The 21,877-nt window shown below is 43.1% G+C and overlaps 1 protein-coding gene across 1 annotated transcript in view; it reads right to left on the bottom strand.

Annotated features, from left to right (window-relative positions):
• Nucleotides 1-19,271, bottom strand: part of arhgap39 (Rho GTPase activating protein 39) — a 29,715-nt gene extending 10,444 nt beyond the window's left edge. Inside the window, exons 1-4 of the mRNA XM_041935187.1 lie at nucleotides 19,111-19,271; nucleotides 18,525-18,681; nucleotides 14,083-14,531; nucleotides 1,396-2,689 (exon numbers count right to left, since the gene is read on the bottom strand). Coding sequence (XP_041791121.1) covers nucleotides 1,396-2,689; nucleotides 14,083-14,531; nucleotides 18,525-18,681; nucleotides 19,111-19,271 — 2,061 coding nt within the window. The remainder of the gene's footprint in view (nucleotides 1-1,395; nucleotides 2,690-14,082; nucleotides 14,532-18,524; nucleotides 18,682-19,110) is intronic.
• Nucleotides 19,272-21,877: the final 2,606 nt, after the last annotated feature.

The raw sequence follows: 21,877 nt of genomic DNA, 5'->3' as shown, positions 1-21,877 counted from the left end.
AGGAAATGTCATTCATCTACTGCTGCAGAACATTCAGAGTAGCTTGAAAGCTGAAAGTTTCTTTGGTGCTCAGAGGGAGCTGACTGGGATTAATACTGACGTGTTAATACGTCAATATCCACAAGGTTATTTCAGTGCAACAAAGAGGCCATTTATTTCTCCGTACTTTGAATTAAATAACAATCTAAAATAACAACTGTGGATCAACAAAAAATAATGCAAGAAAAGTTATCAAAGACAGTCATGAACATGAGCTTGCGGCCGTGGCAGGATAAATACTGCAGGAAGGAAGTAAACATGGTGCTGTATGATGTTTACCATGCAGTCATGTGAGCCCTGCTTTTTTAGCCTGCTCTGTGTAACATTTTGGTGACACTGCACACGTTAAGTTTTTGGTAGCATTTTAATGTAGACTTGTGGAGATATAGATGTCAATTGATTTTGTATATTTTGAAACACATGGAGAGGAAGGCTTCTGAATTGACCATAGGTTGCAGTGAGGCAATTATGGCTGAACTTTAAACAATAAATTGAACATGACTGTAGATTATGGAAAAATTCTATGAGATGTAAACTTTTCGCATTTTGATGCCCCCCAGTGGCAGAATATCCCAGTGAAGCTTGGACCTATCATCTAGAATCATGAGTTTGGTTTAAACAACTGAAGCCAATTTTGATTTACACGTTCATGTAAAACTGAACTTAAAGGTCCAGTGTAGGATTTAGTGGCATCCAACGATGAGGTTGCAGATTGCAACCAAATGAACACCCCTCGTCTCACCGATAGTGGCATCGAGAAATATGAAAGGCTCTCTCCAGTGCTTGGTTTGTCTGTTCTGTTTATAGAAAAATGGCAGTGCAACATGGCAGACTCCGTGGAAGAGGATCCGCTCTATCTATCCGCTAACTATTCTTATTTTTAGGTGATGATACGCCAATGAAAATGTAACTGCAAATATTATGTTACAATTTTGCCAGTTGCTCAAAAGAGGAGTCGCTAAAAAACAGATTTGGACAAAGTGATAGAGTTGTCTGGACCCACAGAATACAGGAAAAAAAAAAAAAAAAAATTCTGAAACTTAGGCTCCAAAAGCCTTTTGTTGTTACAGAGCCACTATCTGGATAATCACATTTTTTTTTTTTTTTTGCCTGAGTAATGGGTGGAATTTCCAACTTATCTGCCGAGTTTGGGGACTATAGACATTGTTTTCTTAGACCTCGTCAAAGTAATTGGAACATGGATTTGGGAATAAGGTGACATCACTACAACACGTTTGGGAAGAAACATGAGCAGTCAGACAAACAGATGGTTTAAAACTGTCAGAAATTACAATTCAAGTTGTAATAAATTGGAATGATCTTTAATGTGGACGCGGTCCCAGCATGCCGCAGTACCTGCGAGGGGTGGAGGTAAGGTTCAGGGGAGGCCAGGTTGGTTTGGACAGAGAGGCTTTTCTCCAGCAAGGCCTGGGGGAAACCAAGCCGATCAAAGGTGCTGCGTTTCCAATGGTGGCCGTCACTCTGTGCCAGTGCCTCATCCTCGCTGAATGCCCTCACCACCGGTCCCGGTAATGGCAGAGGCACCGCCCCGTCGCTCTCATAGCCATCCTTGGAGCCGCCGCCCTGAGCCACCCCCCCTCCCTGGCCTGAGTCCCAACTGCTCCTCTGTTTCATCACCTGCTGGGCCTCCCATGCCAGTCTAGCCTGGGCCAGCATCGCCTCAGATGCTGTGCCTGCCAGCTCTCCCTCCAGCCTCCCGCAGCGTGCCAGCTCCTGGGGCAGGGACGGCTTCCGGCTCTTGCGTTTGCGGTTACCTCCGGGAGAGAAAGCCCCAGGACCACCTGTAGAGGAGGAGGAGAGGGAATGGGTCTGGCTGGATGTCCAGGATATGGAGTCCTCATAAAGCAACCTCTGGTCTCCTTCTCCACCCTCCCCACTGTAGTCCAGCAGTAGGCGGGGGTCTCTGATCAGAGACTGGCTATGCTGCAGGGTATAGGACCCCCCATATGAGCCACCATAGCCCCCTGTAGTGCCATAACGCAGCAGACGGTCGGCGGTCTTGAAGCGAGGGCTGGAAGAGGACTGCTCCACATACACCAGCTGCTTGACGTATTCCTTCCCCACAGGACTATACTCCAGACTCTGGGTCTTTTCTGGACACTTCTGCCTGGTCAGAACCAGCTGGCCGTAGGGCGACTGGCCCTGTTTGGGGGAGTGATAGAGGGGGGCTGAAGACTTTCGAGCAGGTGACTTGCTGGTGCCGTAAAGAGAGGAGGAGTCAGAGAGGTGCATGTCAGTGGGAGGCTCCTCATAGATGGGAGGGGGTTGGTACTCTGATGGTGGCTCCTCGTACAGTGGGGGTTCATACGCATAGCGGGGCGAGGGAGGCTGGGAATCAGCTGAGGAGCGGCGGTGGGCGGTGGTGCCACCCAACTCAGCCCTCTTCAGGAAGGGAGACTGACGGCGGTCGGCGTAGATAATGGGGGAACCGTCGGGTTCTGAAGGCGGGTTTCCTCCAGAGGAACGGCGGGTCCGTGAGGTTGTGCCCCCTCCAGATGGAGGACCAGGGGTGGGGGGGTCACAGGGGGAGTAACCATTTCCTTGGTGGGCCAAGAAGCTGGGCTCTCTGTCTGTCACCTTGATCAGCATTCGCTCCTTTGTACCAGTGTTCCACCTGAAGGGAGAAGTTCTGAGACGAGAGGAGAGATAAGATGAGAAGAGAGGGGAACAGGACAGAAGAGAAGATGGAGAAGAGAGGACAGAGGAGGGGAGGACAGAGGAGAAGACGAGAGGAGAGACAGAAGGGAAGAGAGATTAAATTATGGGTCAGGGCAGAGTGTTTGTCACATTCACTCAACAGGGCTTGATAATACTTTGAAGAAACTATATTTCAACAACAGATCCATGAGATCCCCATAGCACTGTACAGTTATTTAAAAAAGGCTTTCCAACATCCACATATGCTTTACACAGCGATTGGTCAGGTGTGAGGAGGTGTGAAACTATGTGGGGTTTGAACTTCTCTCTCAAAGTCTGAGAGTTAAAAGTTCATTTTTAACAACGTCCGTCAGTCTTTTGTGAACAACTGAGTGCAACACAATGAGTGTTCATGAGGAGAGACTGACGTTTCCTCATGAGTATGCAGATATGGAAATCACACTTCCCTTTGAGAAAGTTTACACTGAAAACCTGACAGCACAATCAAATTCTCATTGAAAAAAGGCAAGACATGAAGAGAAAATCTGAAGACTGTCATTAAAAAACACAATCAATATAAAAAAATGATCACAATATAATGAAACAATTTGTTAGATTTTTCTCTGGTTTGTGTGTTCCAGAGACAATGTTTCCTTTTTCAATGCCAAGGTTCATTTTCAATGCTAAAATTTAAAGTCACTGTTCTTGCCCCGTACTGCAGCCCCATTTGTATAATCGATTATGGTGAGACAACAAAGTCACAGTTTTTCCAATAACTGCCAAATCTTTTTTTTTTTTGGATTCCACACCACCGAAAAGTAAAAACTAGTAAAATCAGGAATCCTGGAAATGGCCTTTATCGTATTCATTTTCACTTTCGTTGTAATCGAAGCACATACTTTCAAACATGAAAATGCTAAATGCTTATGTTTCAATCTGCTTTTTATCCATTCTGGTTCACTAGAAGCAAAGGTATTGCAGGATGTTTTAGTGATCTGTCACAGCTAAAATCCACCAAACAGCAGCCTCTGGCAACAACAGACCTTTACTTAATCAGCTCACATTCACTCAGATATTCCTCTCAGTGAGGCCCTCACATTCTGCTTGTTTGTCAGACAACAAGTAGGAGGAGGAGGGGGAGTGGTGTGGGATGAAGAACAAAAGGTGAACTGGGCGAGAGGGAGTGAAGTGTGACATCGATTACAGCATTGGCCACCCTGTGTTTCCCAATGCTTCCGCACATTGATCCCCAGGGCCAGCGCTCAATGGTGGCAGTGTGAGTGTTTGTGTACTGGTGGATGTACTTGTGAATATGCATGTATTTAAGAGAGGGTAACAAAGAGGGCAGGATTAAGCATTATAGGGTTGCCCTAGTAGCTACCACAACAAGCTCTGGACTCTAACCCACTTTCTTTCTTCCTCATTTCATCCACCCCTCTGCTCTAGAGCTTCTCTTTCTCCATCATGTGTCTATCCATTCTCCCTTTTATCTGCCAGCCTTTTCTTTCTCTGCCTCCCAGTCCGACCGTTGTTCTTTCTCTCTTTATTCTTAAAATATTCACGATCACTTGACCTTCAAATAAATTTACACATTCATTGACTTTTCCAATCTGTCTCCATCTGTCTCTGTCACTGCAGCGTCAACCTGCAGGTCCTTCAGCTTTCATTTTTCTTCAACAAACCAATATCTGTTGCTCGGTCACTTGCCTCTGATAGAGACGTTTCACCAGGGGCCAACAAATCTCACTCTGTGTCTGACAGTGGCCAGAAGTATGCAAGTGTTGAAATCAGAGAGTCACTTATTTCCACATCAGGACGAGCCACATTTGTCTTTCACTTCTATCTATTCTATTTCAGTTCTAAAGAGAAGATGTTGGCTACTTTTATTCTCTTAATTCTTTCATAGGCAGCACACATTTGTGGAATGATTCTCTAAAGTTTTCAAATATGTCATCTGTCAGAATACAAAGTATGTGGGTTTAATACATGTTTGGGCTTAAAACTGCTACACACTGGCTCCAAATTGATTCCTTTTGGCTTTTGGCTACTGGTAAGAAATGGAGTCTTCAAACCTGAGAAGTGATAATATTTTACTTTACATGATTCTTAACAAAGGAAAAAAAAGATTTGGATTGGCCTGGTCTTGGTGAGGCCACAAGACAAAGGCAAGTTTTGGTGACTGGCAGTGTGATTGAGCATTGATCATGATGTTTTTATTTGTTTACGGAGACACTGCACTAACTCCAGTGTCTGCCATTCACGTCTAGCTGACAGCTTTTGTGATACAGCAACATCAGCCTGTGGTGGTGCCTCAGATAATTCACTACATAGGAGACCAGGTAGTCTGAGAAATGATGACAAATTGACCTTTCTTTCTAGATATTGTAATGTCATTAAATGGACAAGGATTTGATCGATCAAACAAATGATCGTTTCTGACAGCAGAATTTTGAAAAAGCAGCAAGTTATATCTTTGTTGCATGGCTGTAATCAAAACCCATTTCCCATTTCATCTCAACACAGAGCCCAGCCAGGCTGCAGCCAATTTAAGACCAAGAACCAAACACAAAACAGTGCCCAATCAATATCCTTCATGCTGGTGCAGTACAGTATTAGCATTATTATCAAATACAATATTATAATAATGATGAACATCAGATATATTTCCACACATTTGTGTGTGAAGCTAAAATGAGAATGTTTTGTTGTGACAGAGACACAAAAACAAGCTTTACCTGCACGTGTACATGACAGTGCAGAACAGTGCAGGTGATAGAATTTTTTATTGCTAAGGGGACCCAGACTTGAGTAATTCAGTCCTGCATTTCGTGCAAGAAACAAAGGAAATGGATCACCTGAGCAGTGAATTTTCTGCCTATTTCAGAGATAAGATCATGGCCATCAGAACAAACATTACTCAGAAAATGATGGACAATGAAACACACAGCATTACCCCAAAATCTAAATGCACCATGCACTGCTTTACAGCAGTGGACTTTAAAATGATCAAGAAAGTCGTTTCTGAGTTCAAATCCTCTCCCTGTGCTCTTGATCTCATTCCCACTACTTTGAGTAAGATTTTTGAAAAAAAAAAAAAAAAAGTTTTTAAACAGCTGAATGATTTCCTCTGGGACAACAGTGTGTTTGAAAAAGATACTGTAGATCATAATATTCTGGACAGACTTGAGCACTGGGTTGGTCTCTCTGAAACAGTTCTTAAATGGTTCAGGTCTTATCTAAGTGGCCGACGGTTCTATGTGGAAGGTGGATGATCACTAAATGATCAATAAAACAGACCTGCCATGTGGTATCCTGCAGGGCTCTATCTTAGGTCCAGTTCTTTTCAGTTTCTATTTGTTACCACTTGGCAATATTACTAGAAATCGTAACATCAGTTTCCATAATTATGCAGACGATACCCAGCTACATATGTCTGTAAGCTCAACAGTTATCAGAACGTCTTACAGTTAAATCAAGACAAAACTTGTTATTGGAGCTGAGAGAGAGAAACTGTCTGAACACCTAAATCTACCTGCACTAAACACCTAAAGTGTCCTTCTATCATTGAAGGAATATTTCCAGAGGCAGACCTTTTCTATCCCACTACTGTAACGCTCTTCTGTCCGGTGTGTCTAAGAAAGCTATTGGTCAGTTACAGCTCGTACAGAACGCAGCAGCACGTGTTCTGATGAAAACCAGACAGACAGCCCACATTACTCTATTTGTTGTGACTTACATTACACATCAAATCTCACAAAATTAATTAAGGCAACATTATACATTGGATATTCAATACATCACTTGTGGTTTTCCTGACGTGGTCACTCTGAGCCATCTTGGACATCGTAGACAGGCACATGAAACTACACTCAAGATTCAAAATGCATGCAGAGAAGTGAAATGATGCATAGTCTTCATTTGAAATTTGCGAACATGTGTTTATACATTGTGTTTTACAAATCTAAAGGGTCATGATATTGCCTACATGCACAAGCTTAATGCTGAATGTACACAGCATTGAGCTGTACACAGGAAATGTTTCAGTGTCAGAAACTTCTGCAAAATAGAGTCAGAGTTGTTTTGCCGTCATTTTGCGTGTTGCAGCTAATTTTGAACAGGTAACAGGTGCTTTGTGGCTGGACCATAACTCCTCAATTTCTCTGCCACCACTCGTTTTAAATGTAAATATAGACGATCACAGCAGTTGTTTGCAGTTTTTGTTTAGTCTGGCAATGTCGTGATCATAAAACAATAATTTTATTGCCGCTTATTAGCTTAGTAACGACTGCTGGTCAGCATACAATGAGGGACCGTGGCGGACCAACAGGGGAATTTATCCTGGTCACCTGGATCATGGCAGCTCAGGACATAGTTAGCTGGGGGAGGCTAACCACACAATATCAGCTACTGCACTGATATCTGAAAGGTGATCTGTGAGTTGTGCTTGTTGTAAATAATAATCATAATATAATTGTGAGAACGAGAGTGATGGCTCAGAGGATGTCACTGGTGATGATAATGCTGTACCAACACAAAACTGCATGTGGCAGCTAAGCTAAATTCATTGAGGTGGTTTCAAAACATAAAACCACTGGGAAGCACAGTATGAAAGCTGTGAAGGGTAAAATGAAGGATGTGCCACTGAATTGTGAGCTGCCACCGCTGGTCTCATCCCTCCAGCTCCTCACCATCAGCCAGGCCAGATATGCTGCGGCAGTTCCACTGATTCACTGACTTGCAGTTTATGTATGAATATAATTATGTTAGTCTAGCCTGTCATAAATGTTTGCTGACTCATTTTTAGGATTATACGGATCTATTTTCATTACGCTGGACCACATCAGTTTGAAAATAGAAAGAAAACACTGAACAAAATAACTGTAATACAACAAGTTGTACACATATACTGACACAGCATCAGTGTCCCCCTCTAACCATTTCATAGTTTGCAGCTTGCCACAGAATGTGAAAAGGGTTTCCATGTGGTCCAGACAACACAGTTGCTAGTGCTCCTATGTGTGAGTGTTGGTAGACACTTCACATATAACCGGATCCAATAAGGGATGTGTGAGAACAGATCTCCCACCCATCTGGACTGATAATCTGCAGCTGTGGCACAAGGCCGCTTACCACACACACACACGCGTGCACACACAAACCCACTATACATGATACATTACATGTGGACACACACACATGCACACACATACACACACACACACACAGGATCAAAAGATTTGAATACAAAAGTAGCTTCAAGGCCAGTGTCTTGGACCATCCATGAATAATTCCCTCCCACAGAAAAAGATGCATAGAGGACAGGAGCTCTGGAACTGGCTTAAGTCTCACTGCTGGTAGTGTAATTACCAAAAAGAACAATGGTTTTAGCATTTTCACAAATGGAGCAATTTTAGTGAAGGATGGGTTTGTCCATGCTTGGCCTAAAATAGCTATTGGCTTTTCATATGGCCGGGATACCTCTACTGAGCGAAACCTGGCCTCCTGCTGTGTGCACAGTGCAATTAGTTTTCCTTAAAGTGATAAAACGGCCTCGCTGTGTCTGTTTCTACTCCACAAAAATAGCAGTTAGCTAATGTCGCTAACAAACACACTGCATTTTCTGTGGCTGGTTCCCAGTAGAAACTACCCTGTGTTTTGCAAAATGCTTTTAATGTGAAGGAACAGCAACAGGAAATGTTCAGTTGGCATTAGCAGTTCCCACTTGAGCATTAATAGCTTCGATATGTTCATAGAGGAGTGCCCACTCTAAAGTGTGACATCTGTCGTTAAGCAGAAGTGACAGGACTTGTCACTACAGGGTCCAAGCTTTCATAGTAAAGTATCGATATTGGTAAGTGTCAGACACTGATTGCAGCTATTTTGTTATGTGCACAACAATTAGTGAAGCAGTTGCTAGCAGTGAAAATATTAGATCTTAGGCGAATCTGTATTAAGAAAAATCAGCTAAGTGAAAATCTAATTAGAATCAAGACAAAATATAGCAGTTAGTGCAGATAGTGCAGCAATGAAGTAAAGGAATATTATACATAAACATATATATATATAAATACACACACACACACACACACACACACACAATACAAAATAAAATATATAACACTGTGGTGGCCAGGTGAGTCATGGTAAAATGTATCAACTGTAATGTAAACAGAAGGTGCAGTAATGTAGTAAAAGCATATATATATATATATAACAGGTTGTAGACAGGTATGCTACATCCAACAGAATCCAACAGCCAACATAAATTAGGTTATATAATTAGATTGGGTAAAAACAACTGCAAAAATAGCGCGCAAGCAACAATGGTAAGAGATGAACAGAAAGTATCCCTACACAGGAAGGTCTCAGCTCTGCTGAAAAGCTGCTCCCCTCTGACTGCACCAGCAGTCTAAAAGAACTGTTCGCTAATGATTTGAACACAGTCAGGTGACCTTAACTGCTTGTGTCTGTATCCACTCTGGCGTGTATGCGGGTCTCTGCACAGTGTGTATTCATTGTGCAGTATGTTTCCGTGTTCATTGCCAAGTCGATGTTCTGTCTGTATTTAGCACAGATGAATGAGACACTGCATGTGAGAGAAGGAAAAACATAAAGACTACAAGTGACTGAACCACTTTTCATTTATCCATGTCTCTCCTTCCTGATCTCTGTCCTCTCCATCCTCTGCATATTTCTCTGCATTTGTCCCTCCCTCACTCCTTCAGTAGGATGACGTAGAGTTGTGTAGAGGTCAATAGCTCCCATCCGACACAGAGGAAGCTGCGTGGTGTATGACAAACTGCCTGACCTGCTCTCCTTAACAGCATTCGCTCTTTCCAGAGACCATCATTAGCCTGACACTGAGCCTCCGCACTAAATAAACTGAAACTGCTATAACTGAATGCTGATGGAGAACCGGCATGACAACAGAATAACATGTCATTTGATTCAAATGTTAATATTCATTATGCACAGTCTTAGTTGATGGGGGTGTCCACGTTCAGATATGCTGCTCTGGGCCCCCATGCTGAACATATGAAAAGACACAAGAACCGTAATCATTAGGCTGTATTTTTATACTGGACTGTTACTATATCAAAACTTCCCATAATTAACAAATAAGTAAGTGGCCACCTGCAGCTATGTGTGTGCAGGTGTTTCTAATGCAGTCATGCAGGGGTGGGGAGCTGAACTGTGATCAGCTGCAATCATTCAAGCTGTGCTGGCACAGTGCAAATGTTTTCAAGGACATCACAGCATGGTAAAAGGAGTTGATGATGTTTTGAAGATGTGCTACTTCTCACAAACAAACTACAGTAAGAGTCTTCCACTGCCAGCTCTTCAGCTAAGAGCTCACTGTGGCTGTTCCTGCTTCCTCCCCCAATATATAAAACTGATCCACTCACCAAACATTGGTTACTTTGTTGTATAGATCCATTTGAATTGCATCATTCTGACTCTGATTAGGTAGCAAAGACATCAGCAGACTAAGAAGGCAGGTCCTGTTTCTAGACAGCTTTGACAGAGTTGACCTGTAGAGGATCAATACTGATTTAAAAAAAGATCCAGTAAAGGTCTAAAAAAGCAACATCAAGTGCTGACATGGAAAATACATGAACTCCTTAAGGTATGGCCCAGATTATGAGTGGGTCTAGCTACATGCTGAGAGAAACCATAGTCCTCCACACGGATGCTTAGCTCTCTGGAATAGCAGTCTCTAGTGTTAGCTACACTGACATTACAGTCACCAAATCACTGTGAAATCAAAATCTAAGGATATTCGGGACTATAGGTCATTAAAAAATGAAATAGTTATTTGTTTTGTCAGTCGATGCACTGTGATTAGTAAAAGCACTGAGTACTTGGAAAAAGTGAGTTGCCTGCATAAAAAAACACACCAGAGAAGAGTACTGCTACACCTGCACTTCTCCTGTCAGATTTAAACACATTTCACAAGTTCTAACTCAGCAGTGATGAGTCCAGCCAAGTTTCAGCTCAAAATAGTATATACAGTTCATGATCTTTATCTGGATCACTAACCAGTGCAGCAACACATCGTTTAGTAAGGCACGTTTTAAAATGGTCTCAGTCAGCCCAGCAGCTGAGGCTGCAGTCTGTGAGAGAGAGGCATTAATCTGAATCTGATTTCGATGGTTGGCTGACCTGTGAACAGTTCCCTGTGTTAAAAAATGGAATTGCCTACCTGCAACAACTTCAATAAGCATGATGGGATGGGATATGGACACAGTCTGTTGGTCACTGGGGTACAGGATATTACTGGTGCAACCTACCCTCCCAGTACATCACAGGATTTATCAGCAGGTGGAGGACAAATGGAGGACAATGTGTTTGGTGAGCAGTCTGGTGCCTCTGTGGTTTAGATGAAAGTTATCGCTCTCTTTTACACGTCCTTTTTGGGTTCAGAAATAGTCCAAATTATTAACAACCCAATTCTAGTGGTTGTACAAAACTTCAAATGCCACTGGTGAGCAGAAGAGATCTATTATATTTTCACAACCTTTCCTGAGTGGGAATGGGGCCTGACAGAGTACTGAGCTTCCCAAGGCTCAACGGGTTAACCAGAAAGGCATGAGCACTTGACCTCCAGGGATGCCGAATGGGGATCTGGCAGAATTGGCATAGGGTACTGAGCACTTCCTCAGCTGTGGCTCAGCCCTCCAGTCGTACATGGTGGGATGGCTGGCTGGAGCCAGGCTGTCAGCTAGTGGAGCGAAAGAATTTGAGAGAGGCAGGATATTGACGTTGTTTTGTGTGGATCAAAAACAGGGAGAGAGATCCTATGATTTCCCTTCACAACACTGGCCGAGGGGTTGTTTCGAGCTTCATCCCAGGGAGCTGGCTTCACAGAGCACATCGTGCTGCGGAGACTCAAAGGTGGCCAGTCGGATGTTAAACTGCAGTTAATGATCATGTTCTCAATAGACAGCAGCTCAGATTGATGCCAGAGATCTTGGACAGAGACGCCATGGGCCCAACATGCCCAGCTTCTCTGGGAATTAGAGAGAAGTAAATTCAAGAAAAAGAAGTGCTTAACTTCCTTAGTGAAAAGGGACCGCCTAGCCTAGCAGCCCGGCTAAAACAGTCTGGTTAAAATATCCTTTTCAATAGCTCACAGTTAGGTTTGATCTCTGTGGCGCTCATTAAACATACTTAAAACAACAACAACAGAATAAGATCAGATTCAAGACGGGACGTTAAAATGAAGAGATGGCTAAAATAACCCAGAGGATGATGATGAGCGGAGGAACAGAGAGGCTGCCATCTTGCATGTCATGCTGGGGATACAGTCTTCTTCCTAGGCTTACCTGCATTTGGTTAGGTACTCAGGTACAACTCAATACAGAAATGTATAGATGAAGCAACACTTCTCTGATAGCCTCAACAAAAATGAAGCAATTTATGGTGGTGTTATACAGTTTACTGTTTTCCAGCAAACATCTTGGAAAGTAGTGACCAGATTGCCCTGAAATTTAGTCTGGATATGAATACTCCCCAGAGGTTTTAATCTCTAATGTTTCTGGTGACCTCTCCCCTTTTCTCAGGGAAGAGGAGCACCTCCTCTAATGGATGGAACACAGTCATGCTCCCCAGTGAATGAACCTCTCTCTCCACAACTTGTAAGACCACAGATTTAAAATCATCACTATGCTAATTCACACTTCCATATTACAGGGTGAACACTGGGTCATTACTATAGTTAATAAATATACATGTTCTTCTCCTGCAGCTACATACAGAGTCTGTAACTGTCTGTAAGAGCAGTGATCGTCTGTTCCTCTGAGTGTACACAATCTGAATACCTGGCTAGAACGCTGTGTGTGTGTGTGTGTGTGTGTGTGTGTGTGTGTGTGTTCGTGTCCTCTTGCTGAAGTTAAAAAGACATTTACAGGACACTGTGACCCCAGCCAGGCATATCCACCAATCACTGCAGACTGCAGCAGATTACAGCAAACCAGCAACCAAGACTGGTTAGACAGAGGGGGAGACAGGAAGGGGGGTGATGGGATGCTGAGGGTGAGTGAGAGAGAGGTAGAGATGGAGAAAGAGAGATATGTGAGTGTAAATAGAGGTGAGAGGCTATGAAGGTGAGAGGGGATAGAAGTTAATGGACAGTGACAGAAACCGAAAGGAGGGGGTGGGGTGATAAGGCAGAAAGGGATCAAGGAAAGGTCGGAGAGGAACCGACACAAGAATGGGAACACGGTCTTGTTCCTCCCCCTTCTGATTGTTCCAATGAAGGTTCCCTGTTCTGTTTAGTGACTACAGAATGGGACCAGGATCAATAGACAGTGTACTACAGTGACTGTACATGTAGTTGATCGTTCAAAGTTAAACAAATTACATGTAGTGCTAGGTTACTATTTAATGTTAGGTTACTATTTAATGTTAGGTTACTATTTAATGTTAGGTTGCTATTTAATGAGGTTTTATGATCCTTTATAATCACAGGCTTAAATTCCTGGGTATCCCAAAGTGCACTGCAAACGCGGTGGCTCGCTGGGCCTAAGCATCGGACAATCTTTTTTTATTGTAGACTATTTTTTTAAAGATTTTAAGATTTTTTAAACAGCAGTGAGGCAGCTGGAAAAATAAATATAATGATTTGAAAGTTCACCAGCGACACCTGTTGGTTAAAACATGAACACAGTATAGGTAAAAAGGGTGAAGCGTAGCCGGCGAGCATCCCATCCTCAGTTTGAACAAAAACAGCAATAACGTTAATGTCACTTCAAGCACTAACAAACACAGAGTTACTGCGTGGATGAACGGGTGGTTGAAAAGAGGCTCGATCATTGAGAGCAGCCCAGTGAGCCAAGTCATACCAGTTTAACTGGTCTGACCAATCACAGCCTGGATGGGGCAAGGACATTTAAAAAGGTTGACTTGGAACAGTAAACTTCTGAAATGTTGAACTTTGCATGAAGGGTTATTAATATTGACAAGTTAGAACTTCAGGCTTCTGATTGGCTCCTGACTGGCAGCTTTGCAAGGAGTAACTTCTAAACCTGCAGAGGCTGAAATGACAGATAAATTAAAGTATCAAATCAAATGTTTGTCGATTTCAGAAGGACAAAATATGAAAAGTGTCGCCTCTGTGCTGTAGCTTGAACCCCTCTCACTTTGTAATTGTGGAGGGGCATTGCCGTGTGGTAGAAGGCAATTTGTTGAACACTTAATACCGGGAGCAGGATCATTTGATGGTGTAAGAAAAAGAAGGTACTGCTTGTGTGTGTGTGTGTGTTAGTGTAACTTAAAACTAGTTATCTGTTCTACCTATTTATGAGTTCACCTTTAATGGTAAGACTTGAAGCTTGTGACTTCCAGTGGTTGTCAGGTGACTCATTAAGTGACCATTACTCTTACCTGTCTGCCTCCTCTCTGTTGCCCTGTTTTTCAGAAAGCTCCTGATCAAGGGAGGAGGAGGTGCTTCCTTCTCGGCTAACCCCACTGTTGCGTCCCGGGCTGTTGTCGGCTGACGCCCTTCCCCCTCCTCCTCCTCCACCTGCAGGACGGGTGTTGGTGGCATCAGTGTGCTGCTTCAGAGTCTGCAGCTTGGCCAGCGGGATAATGTCGCAGCCCTGGGGCCTATGCCACACTGTGCGCTGGGTGGAGGCGTTGTAGTAGTAGAAGCGCGAGGTATTGGGATCAAACAGCTCCCACCACTGGTTGTCACCTGTCCGCTTGATGCAAACGCCCTGCGGGGGGTCCCACACGCACTCGCCCGTCAGCAGGTTGGCATACATACGTTCCCGCGTGCGTGGCTCAATTATCTCCACCCACTCCAGCCTGCAGGGAGAGAGTTCACAATCAGACTTTTAGAAAATACACTCTGAATGTGTAGAAAATATAAACAGATGATGAACTCTGACAACTGGAGGTCTACGTATGGTCTACTGCTCACTGCATTCTGAAACTGACCACGCAACAGCAAACAAGTGTACATAATAAAGTGAAAAAGAAGCAGGATTGACATTTTAGCAACAAAATGCCTTCAGGGCTTTAAAGAGAAACTTCCCCCTCTATTAAATATTGTGGGATAACTTAGGTCAAACCTCAAGAAAACAGTTTAGTGTATTGCCAGTATAGGATGTCTGCATGTCTGTACACAGTGTGGCAGTGGTTTCCAAACGGTGTCCTGTGACACACTGGTGTGCCATGAGGGAGGTACAGGTGTACTGTGGGATTTTGTGACAACTGTACATTAACCACTTACTATTCAAAAAATCATGAATGATTTTTTTATTTAATACATCAGTATCTTGTATGCAGTCAATACCCAATACAAATTCTATACCCCAAAAAAAAACTTCCTTCAAAGTGTTTCTGCCGTTTCCAGGTAATGGGAATTATTAGAATGTGACACATCTAAGACTCTGATTCCCTGCCTCTGATTGGCTACTACTTGTTGCCTCCGTTGGTTAGGTGTAATCAGTACATGTTACTCAACCAGGGATGCTGCCCCCTCAGGTCCACCTCTCCCCCTTGTTCTCTCATACGCGCACACACATGCACACACACACACAGTTTTCTGTCACTGCATCTTTTCAGTTCTGTTCACTCATTCTTAATTCTGTGAACTGTCTGGTGTGTTTCTGCTTTGATGTAATTTAACAAAGTTTCAAATAAATTCTTGAAATATTTCATGAGTAATACAGTTGTTTGTCAAATTCCATTTGGCATTACAGAGTAAAGAGTGATATCATGTGTTATAGAGGCTATTTTGCACAGATATGAACACAGGTGAGAGTTTGGCTTGTTTTTTGTGCCATGTGCCAAAAGTTTGGAAACCACTGGAGTGCGACAACAATGAAAGGCAGAGCCCCTGTAAATACCACATGTGATTATCCTTTAATCCAATTATGTGGCTATTTGGGGTGCGCTATGATTTCAGTTAGGGCTCCTGATAAGCTTTACTTTTAGAGCTGCATGTCAGCCACTTCCTGCATGCTTTCTGTGGACCTGAAGATGTATTAACCTTTATCAATCAAGCTCTCATTTTAGGGTAGAGTTCCACACATTCCCACTAGAAGCTGCCCAGTACTGCTGGTTACTGAGCAGATTCACTGCAGCAGCTGGGGGTGAAAGCCCTTCTCACAGGCATCTCAGCTGCAGCAATGATGGAGAGGTAAGTGCTTTCAGGATTTAAATGACCTTTTGAAAAACAATCCCAAATGCAACCATTGCATTCATGACTCAGCACCTCTACATAGTTCAATCTGAACTCTTCTTTCAAAATTGTCTGTATTGCAAACAAATTAACTACACATATACTCCTTATGATGACTTTTACAGTTTATAACCTCACAGAGTACATATATACTGTATCTGAGTCATTGTTTCCTGTAGAAACTGCACTCCAGTTCCAAACCATTCTGTGTTGCACACTGATAAATTAACAATTCCATAAACCCCACTGTGATGACATCTGCAGTTCACAAAGTTTATTCAGTAAATGTTAAGTGTTTTGGAGTTTTCACATGAATCTGTGAGGACTGGCGGTGACGGGGAGGTGGAGAGGCAGCATGAGCATACTCTGGCAGAGAGAGAGAATCATATCTGAAGAGACAGCAGCCAAATGATTTGTGTCACTGTGCTACTGGATAGCTGTGAGCACTGATGAGAACAGCTGACATGTGAACTGACAGCCCCAGACAATGACAACAATGACCAGGCATGAGAGGACTGAACGGCAGGGCGGGATGAGAAATAAACTACAGACCCAGGCATCCAAAAAAACTGTTCCTGACCGAACTTTCTCAACAACTTCATTTGACTCAGGAAACGTTCATAGTATTCAGGTTTTTTAACCAGTTTTTAAATAAGTGGAGACACAGTTTATATGACAATGTTGATGATACCTCTTTACGATGGTCAGATTGTGGATGTGCCATTATGTTACATGGAATATGAAAGAAACTGGAGGGTGCCAGAGGCAGGAGACATTTTCAAGGAAATGTCACAAACAGAATTCTGCAGATAACGACCGAAGGACGAGCAGAGTTAAATGACCTGTTCATGGCCAGACTTTTTCCACAGCTCTCTCTGGACAGCTGCAGCAGGTATGCAATATAATACCACTGGAAGCTGTCAATGAATGGAATCATGCAAATGCCTTCATCAGACTGTTTACACACACTGCTTGCACTATTGTGTTATTCCAACTGTTCTCTTCCTTAATCCTTGAAAATATAAAACGCTTCACTTCCTGCGCTACAGAATCTTCTTCCTCGGAAAGACTCTTCAGACATTTTGTTTTACTGTGAACGTCACTTGCTTCAGTCTAGTATTTCAATTTATACACAGGTCAACCAAACAAACATGTTTTGCTCAGTAACTGAGGCAACACAAAACCACAAAGGGCAGACACAGAGCTACCACATATTATGAATAATAAAATGGTCCACTCACATAGCTCTGCACACACCTGCACAGACACACACTCCTGCAGCTGTTTACAGGCTGTGCTTAAAGCCTGCAGACCAGTTTTTGAAGGGTTAATCAACAGTTGAGCAGGCAGAGAGTGGGTGGATACCTGCAGTTTGTCAGTTCAAATGAGTTTAATAGAAAAGGATGCAGCAACAGCAGAGGATGAGGTGATGCTGACGAAGCCTTCAGCAGTCATTAGGCAGGATTTTGGAAAATGTCCCGAAAGCAGCACAAACTCAGAATGAGCAGTAATAAGCAGGTTTTATTCCCACAAAATCCCAAACCAAAAAGGAATGTGTCCTAGTAACAAGTATTATGTGAGTCCAAAACCTTACACATACAGTGTGTCTTATTCCTCTGAGCATTAAAAACTCATCAAGTCACACAGATTCACTTCAATGCTCGTTCATTACCATGAACACACAATGCAGTTTATTTTGAATCAATCCCACATACACTGTCCTGCTGCCCCAAATACTCACTAGAGCACCAAATGTGGATTAATCCACAGATGAAAACAGTCCACATCAAATACACTCTCCTCCTCTTTGAGCTTTTTAAAGACTACAGTGATTAGACAGCAATTTTAGGAAATGACTGAGCCTTTTCAAAAAAAATGAAAATATATATACATGTTTGAGGGGAAAGATTCTAAATCAGGAGAACTCTTCTCAATGCCACACTATTACACCAGCCACTGTTAAGATACCTGCAAATACCTCGACTTTTCATGTTGCTTGAAAGTTTTGCATGACAATCTACTCTTAAGATTTGGAGTCCAGTATCGACCAGCACAGCAACGTTTCCAGAAGCTCATCCGCACCAGCAGCTCATCCAGTTTGTTGCACAGTGAACACACGTTGGAGCCAAATATTCCTTGTACCGTGTGCAAAGTCCACGCAAGCAGAGAGGGACAAGTGCACAGGCTTCCCTCTTCATCCACATTTCACTGCAGTTCACAGGACTAAGGTGAGGCAGCTGTTTGCTGGGCCATCTCGGGTCATGTATACACTGGGAGAGCTTGTCTGGCAGCAGAGCTGAGATGATGCCATTCAAGGTGGAGCGACAATTCACAAACAGGTTCCTGGCATACTATAAGATCCTGAGGAGCTACTGCATTGTCAGCAGACCTGTTAGCGCTGTAGGAAATCTGCGGTGGTGATGGTTTTGAGGCTTCATCACCACACAGGTCAGGGCGACAGGTCTGTAGACATTAAGGCCTGTGGTGGCTGGTTTTCTGAGGAAATGGAGGAGGAGGTTTCGAAGCAGCTCAGCATGTCTCCAGTGAGGTGTTTGAGATATCTGTGAACACCAGAGATGGCTGATCAGCACAGTTGCTGATGCTTTGCAGAGGTTTTGTCTCTCGAGCAGTCTGTTACCATCCTTCTCAGGATGGAGAGAGATGTCATTGTGGGAGGGGAGGAGGCGGGCTCTGAGGTGGCCAGTTGTGGAGAGGCCCAGGCCCCTGCTGTGGTGAGGGAGGTGGAGCTGGTGCTACCCACGGTGTTGTCAAACAGAACTAGTCTGGTTCCAGACCTACATAGATCTGGTGTTGGGCACACTGAGGGCTGTTTCCTTGTTTGGAGAAAAAAATCAACCAATCAGAGCTTTGTAGGCGGGACTAAGAATGGGGATATCGTCTTCACAAATGGCTAGTTAGCTACGTAGAGTGGTTATATCCATGATAAATAGTGACAGAAAAATGGCCACAATGATGAAGTGCAGATGAGGTTGGCACAGCAGTACAGACTGGCTCCACTGAAATGAATGAGAGGGCTGCATTTTTTTCAAGCAGGCCTTGAGTCAGTGTGTCCAGATATTAGTCAAATCTGGGAACCAATCTGAGGGAAGCGGGCCACAGACACTCACAATCCATCCATTCTCTGTTCAGAATGGATGGACTTCAGCTGCTGGGCTGCTTATTTCAAATGGCAAATCAGTGACTTAAGTGTGGCTTTAGTGTACCTGACTGTGATGATCCACTCCAACCTCAGCAGTACTGACAGCATCCTCTCCTCTTCCACAGGATGAGGGGGAGACCCAGCATCTATCACAGTCCTGACATCTGCCGTATTACAGAGGGACTCTGTGCAACCACTGCTGAACAAATCCTTTCTAATACCCATGATGCACCTGCTCCTATAAGACTATCAATCAGCTTAATAGGCAAGTAAGTACATTAGATCCTTAATTGTTGCTGATCTCTGTATTTTTTTAAGGTTGGATCATTTCAATGAAAAATCATAGAATATTTTTGAAAGCATTTACATCAGGTCCAATAACAATGTACTAATTACATTAACTGAGACTTGAGAACATGGTGACATCCTGCTAGCTCCAGCCCTTCAGACAGCTAGCCAACAGCCTCCTTGCCTCCAGCCATGTCCGTCCCTAATCTCAGCTATTAACTTGCTAGTGTATTGCTATTATGTATTTATTATATTTATTCTACATGTCAAAGTACTGAACCCCAAGTTGCTCCAGGTGCTGTGCATCGGTGTGAGTGTGTTAAGGCTCGTAATGAGCAGGTGGCCGAGCCACCAGGTGTGAATGAATGCAGGCTTGTGTTGTAAAAACACTTACAAAAATACAAATACAGTCCATTTACCATCTATAGATGATGATCACAATACAATAACAATAATAATAGATGTATTCTTTAAATGTCTGGGGATGGACGTTGGATGGATGTTATTAGCTTCTTGTGATTCTCTGTAGAGTTCTCTGCCAGTGTGAATCAACTCTGCTCTTTAGGCTGCAGAGCCTTGTGAGCACTGGGTAGCCATGGATATTGCTAACTTCTCTGTGTGCCTGTGTGTGAGAGAGAGACAGACGAGAGAAAGAAGTGGTACATCAGCTGTCAGAGTGAATGCTTGTCAAATGGAGCAGAACAGGCTAGTTAAATAGAGAGATCCAGAGCAGACACAGGAGGGTTAATTGGCCATAATTGGTTGATGTGTTGGTTCTCCAAATGACCCAGTTAAGCTGGCGAGCCTCCTCCCTGTGCTACCACTGTTAGCATACATGAAAGCTACTCATGTGGACTTTACAACAGGGGTGTGCTTACATAAGGCTTTTCATATTTTATATTGAGTAAAAAAAGTAATGTTTGCTGCAAAGTGTGCAGCTGCTGCTACTATTAAAGACGATCCACAGTATTTCTGGATTGTTTATATTGTATAACACACCAACCAAGATATTTCACCTCCCTCCAACTGCTAGAAAGGTTTGAAAATCTACTTTGCTGCCTCTCTGTCAATTCCTTTATCAGAGTCCCACTGTGGATGAACGTCCAGGTTCACAACAGGTGTTCACACTCAATTTAAGGGCCATAACTCCAGCTACAACAGAAGTTTTTAGTTTTTGTTTCACTTTGTTTCAGGAAACTGGAATCCTGGAAAAAAAAAAATGCCCAAAATCCTAAATTTCATCGACTCAACCTTTATTTAAGATACACAGAGGAAAAAAATCCATCTTAAAAGACCACTAAAACGTCAAAGTAACAGAAGACATGAGACAGTTTAACACTTTGGGAAATCCACTTATTCGCTTATTCTTGTACCTGTATGACAGCAAGAAGCAACAGCCAGCAGCTGCTTATCTTAGTTTAGTACAAAGACTGGAAACAGGCAGATACAGCCAGCCTGGCTCTGTCCAAAGTCTACCCACATGTACATCTAATGCTCCACAATTAACAGGCAACATCTCATTTGTTTACAAATGAAAACATTTAGTTTTCTGGGGCATGGGAGGGTGATGTCACCAAGTGGCAGCATGTATAGTGAGAGTAATAATGGACCAAGACAGCTCCTTTTGATCCAGTTTAACACACATTCAGAGACCAAACGACTTTTTAAGATGATCGATTAAGCAATCATCATATCATATCAAACTCTGCACATAGGTCTAAGAGGACAGGAACTGAGACCTTCTTTTATTCAGAATTTAGTCTGAGTCGATGATTATTTTAGTAAGAGCAGATTCAGTGCTGTAGTAACTTCTAAAGCCTGACTGAAATTCCGCCAGTGTGTTATTTTCTTTAATAAAGCATTTAATTTGCCCTGAATACAGTGCGTGTATGTGTATGTATGTATGTGCGTGTGTGCGTGTGTGTGCATATATGTACAGCACATAAACGAGTAAAATACTGTTAACTTCATAAAACACACAGACACATCTGCACTCTGAGGGTCATTGTCAGGCAGAGTGGCATTTCAACTTAAATTTCCTCTCATTGTGAGCTATAATGAATTTTCTGTTCTGATCAGTTTTTCTATGTGCTTTGTCTCTTTGTGAGAATCCTTGATGAAGTCCAGACGACCCTAAGATGTCGGGAGTAATACGGCCAGCTGTCACTGCACTTTCCATTAGTGTGTCCAGGCAGGGCCTATTTTATGATCCAGATGTCAAATGAGCAAGAGTTTAGCAGACGTTCATCATTTCTCTATAAAGATGCAAAAATTCTTCACCACCACTATGTTGGTCACGTGACATGAATGTTGGCTTGAGGTTCCTCTAATAGAGAGCCCAGCCTGGGCACAAACATGTTCTATTTGGGTAATCCTTTGACTCAGCTCAGAGCTCTGTGTGCACAAAGCGTCAGCCTTGATGACCCCTGTGAAAATCAAATCGCCACACGAACAGTCTGAGGCTGTTTTGTTTTTCACAGCTAGTTGCTTCAGAGCAGTCAGATCAATCCCCCGAGAGCTTTCCCAGAGAGACCACTGCAGAG

This window comes from Chelmon rostratus, chromosome 4, assembly GCF_017976325.1.
Source record: "Chelmon rostratus isolate fCheRos1 chromosome 4, fCheRos1.pri, whole genome shotgun sequence".
Classification (NCBI taxonomy): Eukaryota; Metazoa; Chordata; class Actinopteri; order Chaetodontiformes; family Chaetodontidae; genus Chelmon; species Chelmon rostratus.
This window is presented reverse-complemented; position numbering and strand designations above follow the sequence as displayed.